The sequence below is a fragment of the Squalius cephalus genome (assembly GCF_949319135.1).
Source record: "Squalius cephalus genome assembly, chromosome: 3".
In the NCBI taxonomy this organism is placed as follows: Eukaryota; Metazoa; Chordata; class Actinopteri; order Cypriniformes; family Leuciscidae; genus Squalius; species Squalius cephalus.
The window spans coordinates 35,616,692-35,633,145 of NC_137124.1; the positions used below are offsets into that span (position 1 = coordinate 35,616,692).

General features: G+C 39.0%; 1 protein-coding gene across 7 annotated transcripts in view; it reads left to right on the forward strand.

The window, feature by feature from the left end:
* The window catches only part of nhsl2 (NHS-like 2), a 70,263-nt gene that overhangs the window by 46,392 nt on the left and 7,417 nt on the right, over positions 1–16,454 (forward strand). For 4 of the 7 annotated variants that reach the window (XM_079866622.1, XM_079866624.1, XM_079866625.1 and 1 more), the window contains 4 exons: positions 9,326–9,478; positions 13,730–13,872; positions 14,373–14,562; positions 16,221–16,358. In XM_079866622.1, the coding sequence (XP_079722748.1) occupies positions 9,326–9,478; positions 13,730–13,872; positions 14,373–14,562; positions 16,221–16,358 (624 nt within the window). The remainder of the gene's footprint in view (positions 1–9,325; positions 9,479–13,729; positions 13,873–14,372; positions 14,563–16,220; positions 16,359–16,454) is intronic. The other 3 variants (XM_079866623.1, XM_079866627.1, XM_079866628.1) reach the window with 2 other exon arrangements.

Sequence of the window (16,454 nt, forward strand, 5' to 3'; positions counted from 1 at the left end):
AACCTTAACTCTATCCCACCTCAAGTGCAGAAGTGTTTTACACTATGAAAAAAAAGTACATTGTACCTAACACTTATTTTTTTTATGTAAGTACATAGTAGTTAAAGACACCTAATAGAAAATGTGACCAAATATTTTCTTTTATTCCAGGCAGCTAGAAGGTGCACTTTGGAACTTTGACCTCTCTATTGCCATCTGTGGTTGAAACATAAAATTGCAAGTTACTTTAAAACAAGTAATAAAAACTCAGTGAGTGTTTTAGCGCAATTTTCTGACGTCATGAGATCACAACACTAAGAGATAGTAAATCTTTTCCTGGATTTTTTTTGTGCGTTCCCGAGATTAGACCTTCCTTAACATAATGCCGAAAACCCGAAGTCTCTAGGTGGTCTGGTTGAGGAGTAGATAGAAGTGCAAGATTGGTGCGCACAGACAGAACAGAAATCATGAGTTAACAATCGCAATTTTGTCCGGTGGAAAATTGCGCTCAAAACAAACAAACATCAGTTGTGCTTCAACGCTGCTTTTTTGCATGGATAAATTTGATGATCATTGATAGCAATGATAAAGTCCAACAAGACGTGTGATACACATGTTGTGTGAGCAAGTTGCATATCCGCTGCCATAGTAGCTGGACATTCTTTTTCCTGTTTACGAACATGATACAAACACGAAAAGACGAAAGATGTAAACCTGAAATTTTCCATAAAATCCAACCAATTCAGAATAATGTCATTAATTGTAGGCTTACCACAGTGAGTCGGACCATTTTAAACACTTAATTAAAGCAACACCAAAGCACTTTTCCTCTTCGGTCCCCCTACAGGTTGGAAGCGGAATTGTCCATTACTGCTGTCGTCAATAATTTAGGCTACCGCAGCCTACCGTCGCACGCACGCTATTTGTTTATCCAGCACCGGCTTTGGAAATAACGATGTCCACAGATAAGCTAGAGTATGTTGCTTGATTTTATGAAAGTATGATGTATTGCGACATCAGAAACGAAGAAAAACAAAATAATGACATTGCTTGCTATTTTTTTGCTATTGTAACAAATTTGTAGTTTCTTATGTCTCATTCGAACTACAGATCCTCTTCCCGATCTGGTAAACTTACATAGTGCGGTTATAGCCGATAGAGGGTCGCAAAGCGAATGCAGAAGTGCCGTTCACCCTGTTACGAGTTGATGAACCACTGAAACGATTTTGGAAACATTATTTTAAGGTACAAAATAATCTTTGGTGTTGCTTTAATAGAAAATAAAACTTTTTCAATTTTGTTCAATTTTACCCACCCAAAGTTTCCATATTTAATATGCAGAAATAATGGTATAAGTACAGTTTATGCAGTAAAGACTTGTGGTAACTACAATGAGAACTATTTTAGTGGCCACACCAATGGACGACAAGCTTCTTTTTATAATAAGCATATGCTGCAGTTATGTCATCTGCCACTTTAAATGCTTTAGCTCTTTAAAGTTGGGTGGATTCTGACTCACTGTCAACGTTCATTATATTATATTAGAAAAATATTTAAAAACAATCATTATATTCATAATCTGTTCCTTTGTTGTGCACAAACACACTGCAGCCATGTGTCATTTTGAATAAAGGTCAGGCCTAATAAAAATGAATCACTGCATTTTATTCTGTCAATAAACAGAGAAAAACAGCTTCTCCATTCAGTGCTGTAGCCTCTTGTCAAAGTGTTTTGCAATGCCTGTCTAATCTTCACTCTTATGAATAATGCAACCACATTTGGGACTCATCTGCAAGATAGTTTGTACTCTTTATGTTCAGAGGAACATGAGTAGATGGATAAGGCCGAAGGGTATATGAGGCGTAGAGTATTGGAGAGGATGAGAGGAGGACCAGGGAAAGATTAACTCCAGAAGGCCAGTGGTCACATTTCCTTTCCTCCGCACACTTCCTCTTTGGGAAGTGTGTGAGCTTTTGCATGTTTGTTTATCAGACATACTGACACATAGACACACTTTCACTAATAGTCTGTCTTTCAGCACTTGTCGTTCACACACGCTCACTGGCACCGGAGGAAACAGACGGGGAGGGTTGAAGCAGTGCAGAGGAAGCGGCAGTCACTTCAGTCAGCACTGCTGGGAGCAACACTGCAGCATATGCAAACACATCACAGCCTCACAACACTCAGTGCCGTGTTTCTGTGGAAAACATGTGGAATGGAGGAGGTGTCATGGAACCTGTGTGTGCTAACTCGCGTGGTGAGATTGTGGCCATGAGAAAATTATACCTCTATTGTGTGTGAGAGTCCATCCATCCATCCTATTCTACATCCATCCATCCAATTCTATTCTACAGGATCCATCCATCCTACACTATTCTACATTCATCCATCCCATTCTATTCTATTCAATTCTACGTACGTCCGTCCGTCCGTCCGTCCGTCCGTCCGTCCGTCCGTCCGTCCGTCCATCCATCCATCCATCCATCCATCCATCCATCCATCCCATTCTATTCTACATCCATCCATCCCATTATATTCTACATCCATCCATCCAATTCTATTCTACAGGATCCATCCATCCTATACTATTCTACATCCATCCATCCTATTCTATTCTATTCTATTCTATTCTATTCTACATTCATCCATCCCATTCTATTCTACATCCATCTATGGATGGATCATACATGCATCCATCCATCCATCCATCCATCTTATTCTATTCTACATCATCCACCCAATTCTACATACATCATCCATCCATCCATCATATTCTACATCCATCCATCCTATTCTATTCTGCATCCATCCATCCATCCATCCATATCATTCTATTCTACATACATCCATCCATCCATCCATCCATCCATATCATTCTATTCTACATCCATCCACCCTATTCTATTCTACATCCATCCATCCTATTCTATTCTGCATCCATCCATCCATCCATATCATTCTATTCTACATCCATCCATCCAATTCTATTCTCCATCCATCCATACTATTCTACATCCATCCATCATATTCTATTCTATATCATCCATCCATCCATCCTATTTTATTCAACACATTCTCATCCTAGGGCGTCATATACTGACGCTTTTGACATTTCGTCTACATCCAACGCACATGGCACCCTTTAGCGTCAATATGACACGCACAGAGCTTTGTTCGGTTATGGGTAGGTTTAGGTCTGGGGTAGGGTTAGGGTTAGACCGCTAGGAGGCGCCTTCTGGCCCATATCTATCTGCGTCTCATATTGACGCTAAAGGGTGCCATGTGCGTTGGATGTAGACGAAATGTCAAAAGCGTCAGTATATAACGCCCTACAATTCTATTATACATCCATCCATCAATCCATTCAATTCTATTGTACATTCATCCATCCATCCATCCATACTATGCTATTCTACATCCATCCATCCATCCATCCTATTTTATTCTACATCCATCCATCCATGCATCCATCCATCCAATTCTATTCTACATCCATCCATCCATCCAATTCTATTCTACATCCATCCATCCATCCTTTTGTATTCTCCATCCATCCATCCAATTTTATTCTACATCCATCCATCCAATTATATTATCCATCCATCCATCCATCCATCCATCCACCCATCCAATTCTATTATACATTCATCCCTCCATCATATTCTACATCCATCCATCCATCCATCCATCCATCCTATTCTATTCAACATCCATGACCCAGACCCCATGACATAAAATTTTTTAGTCCATGTCTGCTAGCTTTGAGCTAATCTATACGCTAGGTTACACCCTGCTGAAAAGCATGACAAAAGTTGATAAATTTCACTTTATTGTCTTTGGGGTCATACAAACAGAACGCATTTTTTGCAGTTCACTGCAATGCTTTGACCAATGGCAACGGACATGTCTCTAGATATTTTATTACATTTCCCTGCATCGTGTGTGTGTGTGTGTGTTTATGTGTGTGTGTTTGTCTGTGTTTAAACATGTTGTGTGTGAATGGCCCCTTTCTCCTCTGGGAACACAGACATAAAATTTGATGACTTGTACAATTTTGCTCAATAAATCACTCTCTAGTATAAGAAGATTTCCTTTTGCAATAACAAGTAGCAAATCATGGTTTGCTTGTGTGCCTTCAGTTGCGTAAACTCTTGCACATTATTTAGTTACTTTTACTAAGAATGAAGTGGCTGAAATTCATTTTGAAAGTGTCTTCATTGCTTTCGTCCCTGGTACAGCTTTGATATGTCTTGCCCATCCTCCTATTTCAAGAGAAAATGCATCAACACAGGAAAGAAAAGAGAGCTTGGTCTTTAAATAGTAGAAAGATATAGAGATCCAATATACAAATGTTTCACTCTGTCTGTGCTCACAGCTTCTCCATCACACTGTACATACAGTTACCTTGGAGAGAAAGACAACAGAGAGACACATTTCCATAAATATGAGCTGTGTCCATGTACTGTTGGATGTGAGCCTGGCTTATGCTTTATGTGTTGATTTCACACTTGCATCGTAGTTTCCAAACCTCAGCTGAATGTTTCTGTGCAGATGTGGCAGCTGAGAGTGGATGTTAGTGTTTTCATCATTTGCTGATCAATTTAATTAATTGAGCGTCTGTTTTATACGATCACTTTGAGGACTGAGATTGTTTTTGTCTCGTACACACCATCTGCTGGTGTAAATCACCTTCATTCACTGCAGTGTTTCACAGCTTCTTATTGGTGCTTGTCCAGGTGTGGTGGTGATGTTGTCATGAACCTTCCCTTAACTCCGTCGGACATTTTTAGATCACTATCGCCTCACGTTCGGTGCTGCTATGTACATTCTCAATGTGCACCCAGTAAAAAACCCATCAAGAGCTCTAGTCCTGCTTGACGGTGTGGAAAGGCTTCAATCTCACACATCAGTGAAAGAAAAGAGGGAAAGATTGGGTAAAGGTAGAGAGAGAGTTTGGATTGGGATTCATGCCACTACAATTATCCTGTGAGAGTAATTGCTTTTGGCAGCACTCTCTGTACGATCACAGAGCAAAAACACAATTTGATTCCTGCGTGTATGTGAGAAAATTGTGCGAGCCGATACGGGTTGGTGAGGGACACTAACACCCTTTTACAAGTGTATTCTTCTTTACTCATATTGGATATGTGCAAGCTTCTATCATCATGTTTCTAAACACACGTGTGTAGTAAAGAGCCCAGTCAAGCTTGGGATAAAATCATGAGAACATCTGAATAAAAAGGGAACCGTCATCAAAGCTCCCAGCATTGGCCAAGTAGAGAATATTTAATGAAAGTCAATCTCAATTTTATGCACAATTTATTAGCTTATGTGTATATAACCAAGGGGTGTTTGAGAATGGAGGCAATGATTCCAAAAAACAAATCTGAGTGCATATTATGAAATATGAGAAAATAGTGTATAAAAGGAACACTGTCCAATAGCTACACATTCTCTTCAAGCTCCTATGCTGTGGATGTGAGGGAAGAAAGATAAGATACATGAGAGCTTATTGGCTGATTACCAAGTCAATAATGCCCTTATCATGTTTTCTTCATCAATATGATTTCATCTATGACTTCATCACTGTCATCATTTAAATGTAAGCTCAAACACGTCAAGCAAGCATGTTTTAGCTTCCGTTTACCACATGTGATGTGCTCTATGAATGCTCATTGATCAGTGATTAAATACGAATATAAGCCAAATTAAATCTGTTCATAAAATAAAGCGATCTTGGATTAAACTGCTCAAATCCTATCGATTTTATTAAAAATAATTCAACTTAGGCTTTGACAATGAATGAAATACTTATGGGTTTGGAACAACATGAGGGTGAGTCGCATCGGTGAATAAGTCACGTTATTATTACATTAATGGCTGGTTTCACAGACAAGGCTTAAGCTAGTCCCAGACTAAAATGCATGTTTGAGTTGTTTTAACTAAAAGCAACTTTATTTTGTCTCAAGATGCACACCAGTATTTTTTTTTCTAAGGCACGTTTATGAAAGCTACTTAAATGTCTTAATTAAACTAAGGCCTAATCCTGGCTTAATCTAAGCCCTATCTGTGAAACCAGACCTAAGGATAATATAAAATACCAGTAAATAAAATGAAATGTTTACCACATTATAAACACTATGAACATTTATTTTAATTCCCCTCACTCTTGGGTGAACTATCCCTTTAATTATAGTATAAATCTTTACACCTATCTCTCAGGAGAGGGATATTGTCTTATTGAAATATTAATTTTGTTAAATACCATAAGACATATATTAAAATTATAGAGCTGAAGAATTTGATGAAAACTATTTAAGTTCAAACTGAACTATTTAAAAATATTTTGTCTGCCGCTAAATTTGGCAGGTCTGAGCACAGTTTGAGATCTTGTTGAGATCTCTTCTGAAACCCTAGATGAAGGCAATACTGTATGTGAGATTACTGATGATTTTCTTCTCCTCTGGGTTTGTAAGGCTTTAGTTACAAAGTCTTCTCAACTTTAGGCACTTTATGTGCTGTTTATGTGATGTTACCAGCAAATATCCTCCGGATACATTCTGCACAATGACAATGAAAAGAGTTGAGACAAAATGCCTATAAATGTTGAAGTTGGTAACAGCAGCAGCCTGGTCGTTTCTCTTTGTTTATCTTGGCCGTTGTCTTCTTTTAGCTGGATATGCCACTTAGAAGAGCAAACAAACATGAGAAACGAATACATTATTTAGAGTTTCTGGAGACAGGCCTAGTAAAACCAAAATATACAGAATATGCTTTGAATCAGCACAGCGTGATCATTATGGCCTGCATGACATGCAATTTCTGCATGTGAAAAAGCCAAGTAGTTTCTCAAAAAATAGCTTCTGTCATTAGAGTCGTCATGTAGAGACATCATGCCATGTTTAATGTCCTGTAGTTCAAAGATTCAGCTCATGCACATTAATCATCCGCCAATGAAGGTGAGAACAGTGGGCTAATTAGGCGTAGCATGCATGTGACTGAGTATAGGGGAGTTCAGGAAATGGAAACGTGGAAAGATTTTACACCTTTGACATGATATTGTTTCCTTAATCTTACTGCGGTTGCACCACTACGGAAGTAATTAGGAGTCAGTTGGTTTTTTCTTGTTTTTTTCTGTGGATTGATTGTATTTTACTGAGGTTGGCTGAGCCTAGGTTTGTATCTTAAAAGTATTGTGTCTGATCCAGACAGAAGATTTACCGTGAATGACTTCTAAAACATCAGCCCAGGCTAACCTTTCTTATTTTACACCGTCATAAATAAAAAAAATCTATGTAAAAAAAAAAAAAAAAAAAAAAAAACATTATTAGAGTATGTTTTACAAGAAAACAGTCTTTATACATAATTTTCATATTTTAATAGAATGTTTTACTTTCTATTTCTTTGTAATTCATTGTGAGGTTTACTAGCCATTTTTGAGTGAAAATTGTTTATACACCATTTTTTTTGTGTGTGTGTATATAGCCCCTTCTGTTTGTCCTGATGCTCATGTTGACTTTGCTTTGAATTCCATCAATCTTTATGCTTTGAAGATCAGTCAGAGTTGCGTAAGAGGAAAAAATAGCATATTAATTTCCTCTTGGAGAACTAGTGCTGAAGTTGTAATTAAGTGTGCTCAGTTAACCTCTCGGGAGATAAGTGAGCGTCCTTTTTCATCAGTGTCTTTTTCTATCTCTCTGCTCTCTGGCAGTAAGCTTTAAATAAAGATGTGTTGTTGGTATGCAGGATTATAAGAGTGTAAAAAATGTATGAATCATTTTGCCTTCACCATTGCATTAAAACCTTACTGTGTGACATGTCTATCAGTCACAATGTAATCTTTTATTCTGATTCTATTTTGTTTACCAAAATAAGTTTCACAGTTCAAATAGCATGTTATTGAATATGACATGTTAATGTATTTGGTCTTTGCAGACTAGTTCTACTATGCTGCTGCTTCAGAGCAAGTACGTAGACATGCTGCTGTGAGCATGTATAATATGCTGCTGCCGCTTAAATAGACATACATAAATCCTGTAACAGATAGGCAGGTGGAGCTGGGGGAGGAGGAGGGTTTCAGAGGAACTGATGGCACGCTGCAGGACTAGCTTATGGTGCTTTTCAACGGCATGGTATGGCTCGGTACGGCTCGGTTCGCTTTTCCACTGCAGTTAGTACCGCTTCAAAGTGGGTGGGATTATAGACTGATCGTTATAGTTGTGCCAAATCCAAATGATGCAAATCCAATGATGCTGTTAGTGATGATTCTCTCTGACCAATCAGTGATCTGCAGTGTTTACACATCACGTTTTAGTATCGGTACGGCTCGCTTGGAACCTTAACCGAGGTGGTACTAAAAAAATTACCAGGTACTAGGTACTATACACAGTGGAAACCCCCCAAAAGTGAGCCGTACCGAGCTGTACCATGCAGTGGAAAAGCGCCATTACAGTAAACAATAAACCAGACTATTTAAATGTTGAGCAAGCAATCTTATTGGCTGCAGGGTTAGCAGAGGCCAATCAGCTTTTGCCATGTGGTAATGGTGTGATTGCTTGAAGACGCATGTAAGGACCAATCAGCTTGCGCCCTCTAGAGTTTCATGACTGAACTAGATATTTCAGCTGTCTAATATGTAATATGTAAACAAATTATTCTAAGCAGTCAAACCTAACTCTGGTCAGATAACTATAACAATAACTGTATTAGCATCCACAACAAAAGACGATAATGTTCAATTTATTATTAAATGCTTGAGTTCTTTAAGGTCAGTGGAGTCTGATTGACTGACAATGCTTTAATTGTTGATCAGCTGGAAAAAAACCCATTCTGAAACTGATTCCAATGATATAATTCCTCTGTGTTAGTTGTGGTGTGGAGTGTGGACTTCTCTATTCTCATAGAATTAGAACAATTATTGTTATCATTATAGTTATCATCCTTGGTGTGAACGGGCCTTAAGTCTACAGATGCTGCTGAACTACCATAAGCCAAAAGAGAAAAAACATTGTTCGCTCTATCAACGCATGCTCTTTCTGTTGGGTCTCCAGTATAATTTGTCAGACAGAAAAACATATTAGGTTTGTAATGAATTAATTGTCATGATTACAGGATCGCAAATCTAGTGTGCGGTTGCTTCGTTGGATGTCTCCACCTCTCTGCTGCTGTATATATAAAATGTAAATATATAAAAATATATGCAAATTGTATCAGTTTTTATTTACGTATCTTTTTTCTCCCCTCCCTCCTTTCCGCATCTCTCTCTCTCCTTTTCTCTCGCTCTCACTTCCTCCTTCTATCTGTATCTCTTGTTCTTCTCCCCTCCCTCTGTCTCTCTCTCTGCCAGCCGCCACCAACTTGGACTCGGAGAGCAAACGAACGGCCCACTTCCAATCGTCATGGCAACAGCATGTGAATGTGTTCGGCTCGTGGAGTAGGCCGGAGTGTGTGCAGGAACTGCACCAGGAGGCTCAGCTGAACCTACAGAGTCTGCTTCAAGGTAGGAGAGTCAGCTTCGTCTGTGTGTTTCGGTGCCACGATCGTCCCTGCCTTGCCTGGATCTGCCTGTGTGTTTTCGTTTTGTTTTTGTGGGTGTGTGTTTTGCTTTGCCTTGCATGCATGCTGTCTGCGAATATCTTCCACATCCATTCCCATTCTGTGTTTCCCAGTGCGTGTAAGAGAGGCACTATTTGTTTTTCTTTTCCTCCGAGCATCCTCATGTTTTCCCTCCCCTCGTCTCCCATCATTCCCCCTCTATTTCTGACTTCTAATTCGTCCTTCCTTATGATCCATTAGATTCATTTCCATTTGTCTCCCTTTCTCTTTTGGCTTTTTCGTTCGCTGAATGAATATGTCAATGCTCTTGACTCCAGTCGCTGTGTGTGTGTGTGTGTGTGTGACTGTACATGGTTGAATTTCCCCCTTTTATCTCTTTCTTGTTTGAAGTCAGCTATTAATGTTTCTGTGAGGTATGAGATGCTATTCTGGTTTAAAATCAGATCGACTGGGCAGCTGTTGCTTAAACAACAGTGAGTGGGTGGTCAGTGTTTTATTAATGTGTGGCACTGTGCTATGTGCATAAACAGCAATTTGCCATTGCATATGCCTGTCTACCATTCAAGGATGTAGCCAAATGTGAAGACTGGGGGGAGCAAGAAAAGTTTAAGACTAAGAAACCCGTTGATTGACTATTCAGACATTGAATAGTCAGTGTCTGAACAACTTAAATGTCTGAATATAATCTGAATATTGAGGGAAACGTCTCCCCCTCAATGTCAATGGTGGTTACGGCCTGACATAATATCTTCCTTATGCCTTCCTTACCGCTCAGGCGCCACGACCACAGAAAGAAGTGTACACATTGTACAATTTTGGGCTGTCCAAGACGAAAGTTGACCAATCTGTGGTCGTGGCTCCTAAGCAGTAAGGAGGGCATAAGGAAGATATTCTGTCAGGCCATAACCACCATAGACATTAAGGGGTGTACACATTGTACAATTTTGGGCTGTCCTAGACGAAAGTTGACCAATCGTGGCGATTTCTGTGGTCGTGTCTCCTAAGCGGTGGTCGTGTCTACATCGTACAGAGAGAATCAAAAATGGCCGTTGTCACGGTCTTGCGACCAAAGATAGCCTGCGATCATTTTCTGACAGTGATTATCTTAAAGTGTGTTGGGTGCTACAACCTATGTCTACTGAATAGCCAATAAAACTGCAACATGAAATGGCATATTGATCAATCTGACATGGTGCTAAAACTTAAAACTACTTACCTCCATTTACAAAATTGTCATGCCAAGTTGGCCTCTTCTCCCTAGCCATGACCGCGTCCATATTCTCCTCTTTTGCTTACTCTTTTTTTTTTTTCAGCGCACATAAAAACCACAATTTGCCAAAGTGCAATTCATCTTGCTTTATTTCTTTACCAGTAACGCATGCTGATGACGTTTTATTCTTCTATACTAACTTGCGTCGTAGTCTACGATTCAATAGTCGTCATCGACGTACAGTCTACATAACATGTCCTACTCAAGTTTATTAGATCCATGTCGTACAGTGCGATTTGTAAAGATCTTATAGGATTGCTGAAATCGCAGTTACCTGTCTGTAACAGGTATAAGATGCAACTTTGAGAACAATGAAATTCGGACAACATGTAGTAAACACAGGACTTGTTTCGGAAAGCTCAATTAGTTGCAAAAGTAAGTCACATTTTATCTAAAGGCTAATTGGCAGCTTATCTTGTTGACTATGAATATGTGCCAGTGATACATTTGTATATTAATATAGTTGGTTGCTTTGATCTTTTTTGTTGCAAATTGATTTGTGTTCAATTATGAATGAGAAACAAAGACCAAATGGAAAATAGACTAGACACAAACTGCCCAAATTGACAAGGGGCATTGTTGCTCTTGACCTCTTCCACTCCTCTATTGCATACACAAGACAAGGAGTGACCCATATTTAATAAATGGTTGGTTTTCAGTGAGCATCTTGTTAGGCGATGTTTTGAGGTCATTCATGACCACTCATACACGCTTGAGTGGTTGGCATCTTGTCTAGGCGAGCCATTTGATTGGCTGATAAGAATGGAGATTTTTGAGTCCCATTAGTTTTACTGACTGGCCCAAGATCAGGTCAGGGGAGGGAAGGGTGTGTTTGAATGAAATACCTTCTCTTCTCACACACACGCAAACTCATTCTCCCTGTTGCTTCTGGTACCCTCTCCCATACATCATCTTTGAAGTTTTAATATGGTCTTTGAAGCCTACCCTTCCACAGAGGCTTGTGTGATCCAACCACTGTTTTGGTGAGTTCTGACTCTCTATCTAGTTAAATTTCTTCTCTCTTGGCTGGAACTTACTTTAGTATGACTTTCCATTGCGTTTCTAACACTGTGCATATATCTAAATTTAACATGATCAACTTTGCTGAACTATTTAAGATCACAATACCATTCAAAAGTTAGAAGATGGTAAGATTTTTTTTAATGTTTTTGAAAGAAGTCTCTTATGCTCACCAAGGCTTCATTTATTTTATTAAAAATACAGTAATATTGTGAAATATTATTACAACTTAAAGGAACTTTTTTCCTATTGTAATATTTTAAAATATAATTTGCAAAGCTGAATTTTCCAGTGTCTTCAGTGTCACAGTGAAATCATTCTAATACACTGATTTGCTGCTCAATAAATATTTCTTATTATTATCAATGTTGAAAACAGTTGTGCTGCTTAATATTTTTTGGAAACTGTTATAACTTTTAGGATTCTTTGATTAATAAAAAGTAAACAAAAATAGCAGTATTTATTTGAAATTATTTAAAAACAATATAAAAGTCGTTACTGTCAATTTGATTGATGTAATGCATCCTTGCTGAATAAAAGTATTCTTTAAACTTGAATGGTAGTGTAGATACAGTGGGAAGGTTATTGCTCTAATATAGCAGAGCGTTTGGAAAAGTGAGGTTAGTTATGTATATTAAAGAGGAATTCGCTGTGTGGTTTGTGAGTAGAATGCTTTGCATGTTGGCCAGTGTTTGCAGAAGTTGGTCTTGTTACAGCTGCAGGAAACTAATAGTCATAACGTATTCCATAACACAACCCTCTTTTTTATATTTCACTTTGCTTTCCATGGGATTTTACACATCATATTACATGGTTTGGTCCATCAATTGCAGTGCATTCAGCACAAGTGTTTCCCTGAGTAACTTGAGGTCTAAGGCTAACTGCAGGATTGTCTTTCTGTGTATCTCATTAGTGTGGCAATTTGAAAGCCATCTGGTCAAGTATCATTCCTGGAATAGAACTCTCTTCATTTGGCATGATAAATAAAATTCCAACACATATTCAAAAGTTGTGCATGTGGCAATGCACAGCTGTAGGCTGTAGTTTTGCTGCAGTCTCACTCTCATTTTAGTGGAGGTTTAGGATTTCAGCCTGTGTGCTCTGTTCTGCTCTGTCCCAGCATGTGAAGAGGACTCTACTCAACGAGGCTAAACTTGGGGCTTGGGGCTATTGTTGACTCCGGAGGTATGCCATTGTCTTAGACAGCCCACCATTGCTAGGCAACCCCAAGTCTAAGAGTGCGGAATCCTAGTTCGGAACAAGAGGGATAACCCCCCATCCACCCCATCCACCCCCCAAACACAATCACACACACAGACCGTATTATTGAGGACTATTATTGATAGACTGAATGCTTTTTATACTAACAGTAACATGTTATACTAAAGATAACATTTACTCTTACCTTACACCTCAACCTAACCCTTACAGAATCCTGTGGACATTTTTAGATTTAAATCACAACATGATTTGGCCGATTTATGAGCCTTTCAAGTAGAGGACAACTTAAATGTCCTCACAAGCCAGTCTGCCCTATTTGACATTTGAAGACATTTGTGAAAGTTCGGCTCTCACGAGTATAGCCAAACCAGTACACAGTTACTGATCTGTAAAGGATAGAGACTTGGATAAGTGAAGGACAGTGTTTTTGTGTGTGTGTTTTTGAGTATATAGTGGGAGGGGTGAAAGAGAATGTTTTGGGGGATTAAAATGGCTACAAGAATGGGGTGGGGTCTTGTGAGGGGAGTCCTTGGAATGAATGCAATGGTAATCATTTTGTTTACAAGAGCCCTAGGGAACATTTCTGACAAAGAGGGAGAGAGATTTCATTAATTGATTTCAGTGTGTCTTAGTGCTGTTGGCTGCTACCTTTAAAACTAGCATGTTGTGTCTGTGTCTACTCAGATTTTGAGGAGCAGTTGTATGATAACAGAGTGACAGGACAGACATTCAGACACCCTTCCTCTCAGAGCTCGGAGGACACGTCAACCACTCTCAGCAGATCCCCTTCCTCACTCAACAACAAGAAGACGGAGTTCGTTTTTGTGGTAATGCTTTCTTTTTAGCTCTTACAGGAAAAGTAGGGTTTTACTGAGCATTTTGAGGTCACTGTATTCTGACTTGTGTGCCACCAACAAACTCATTTGTTTGCTGAAAAAGCATTAATGTTTTGTATAAAGTTTGCAAATCTAATTAGATGTGGTTTGTCCCCTGAGTGGAAACAGCTACAGGCTTCTCTGAGTCTGTGGTTTTGAGTCCGTAAACAAACAGTAGTTTAAAAATCCTGCAAAATCATTTACTAAAAAATGATAGTATCCCAAATTCAGTGTTTGAATATAAAGGAACTTATTTATTAATATGAATTAATTAATTAATTATGAATTGCCATTCGTTAGTACCAGATTTACCAATTCTGCTATACATGCAGATTTATACTTAATACTTAAGTATATTATACTTAATAAACCTCAAAATCCATATTCAGAAATGGTTAAGCATTTGAATAATTACATAATTCATTACAAATACAAATTATTTCTCTCTTTAGCCTGCAAATAAGCAGGTGTGTGAGGATGAGACTACAACTTTAGGGGTTCGGGCGCAGGACCCAACCCCCTGCTGTTCAGAGAAGTCCCTTCTTGGCTGGAATTCCTCACTGAGTCCAGCTGTTGCAGAGAAACCTCGCTGGTACCTGGGCCGACATACTCCAGCTCACCTTGTACCCATTGAGATCACAGGTAAAGGTGACTTGGAATACTGTCATGTTGAGTATATCTGTATGTTTTTAAAGTCTTTTTAGAGTCTAACAAATCCGGCCTGTTTGAAGGTGTCATTGATGTGTTATGTTAAGAACTTTGTTGCTAAATGTTTTACAACATTTCCCCATTTTATTAGCTGTATTAAAGTTGGCTTTTTTAATGGAATGAGTGTATATTATTGAGTATGATTTTGTTAAATTGTGTACAGCTGATGTTCTGTACAATTTGGGAAAGAAACTCAAGCATGACATAGACTGAACAATAGTGTATCCCCAATAAGAAAGTCCTAAGTCGCTTGAAATAGTTCTGGATGTTTTTGGTCTTGCAAATCATATTATCATCAACATCACAGGCAACCCCATTTCTTAGTTCTAATGCTCTCTTTCCTAAGAGTCTACACATCAGATAAGATTGCTTGCATTCACATTTTATATGTACTTTAAATGTTAAAGCATTTGCTCCTTTCTCAAACTTTCACCCTATTTTTTGTTTTGTTTAAAGCTCTTGTTGGAGTGCTGCTCTTGCTCTCCTTCCCCCTCTCTCTGTCTCAGCTGTCCCACACCCATCTCTCTAAATCTCCCTCTTGACTATCTTCTTGTTCCCCTCTCTGGCCTGGACACAGTGAAGAGTTGGTTGGATCCATAAGACACAGATAATGCTGTGCTTAGGCAGCCTGGAGTCTGATTCCCAAAGTGGTGCTGTTCTTCACCCGCTAAAGATAATGAACAGGTAGCTGTTGCCATGGCAACATGCAGCTCTCCCTCCTTCACTTAGCTAGGAGGTGCAGAAAAAGCTGCATAGAGTGAGAGACAGACAGAAAGTGAATGAGTGAGAGAGAGAGAAAGAGAGAGAGAGAAAGAAAGAGAGAGAGAGAGAGAAAGAGAGAGAGAATTGTAGCCGATGGGTGGGAGCAACAGGGATGGAGAAAGCTAGATTTTTTTTTCACCTCCTTTTTGTTGGTATTTTCATGAATGAAGCCAGCTCACGTGTTGGGAGCAAATGAGGTTTCATTGGGTGTTTTTGGAGAGCTGTTTTCTGAGAAACAAAAGGGGTATCCATGTAAAAAACATAGTGAGAACTGGGCTTAATTAGCACATTATGTTCAGTTCCTTTCATCATTGTAGAATGGTGGACCATTTATCACAGCACTCCCTCATGCACCGGGTGTTTAAAATGATTAAACACCCAGTCCAATGCAGTTCTTGAAAACACATCAGCAGTGTATTATCCCACAGAAAGGAAAGAAAGTTACATAGATCTTCCATTGGGTAGTCCTTAGTCAATGCCCAGCTCTTGTTTTGATGTATTATCCAGTGTCCATTGTCTGATTTCATTTCTCCAGATCAATCTGGCACCATGATCAAGTCTCCAGCTAACCATCTATTTCATGTTGGCTATTACTTTTATCCATAATATACTTTTTTCTTCATAAATTTACCAAAATGCTTGTCATTGCATACTCAGGTCTGATTACGCGGTCATGGCTAATGTTTTTCAGCCCAGTCATAACATGTATAGAATAATGTAGCTTTTATGCAACCATTTTAAGGTCATAAAAATAATTCATAAAAATAAAAAATTATCTGACTGAAGACTGTCAGTTAGCCTGACAGCTGGTATCTCATATCTTGCCTCAGGCCAGAGCTTTGATAAGCACTCCGCACGGCACAACGAACTGCGGGCCCCCTTTAGAACTGATTCAGCGGTCAACCCAAAAACCGTTCGCCGCCCGAGGAGTGTGGTTGCAGGCCCTGATGTCACGCTGCACTGCCAAGGTGACTAACAGGAAGTTAGGCAAGTTACTGACAGGGTTTAGAGTGCAAAAAGAAATAAACAGGAAAAGGACAATGGGCACTGACCAATGGCTTGTA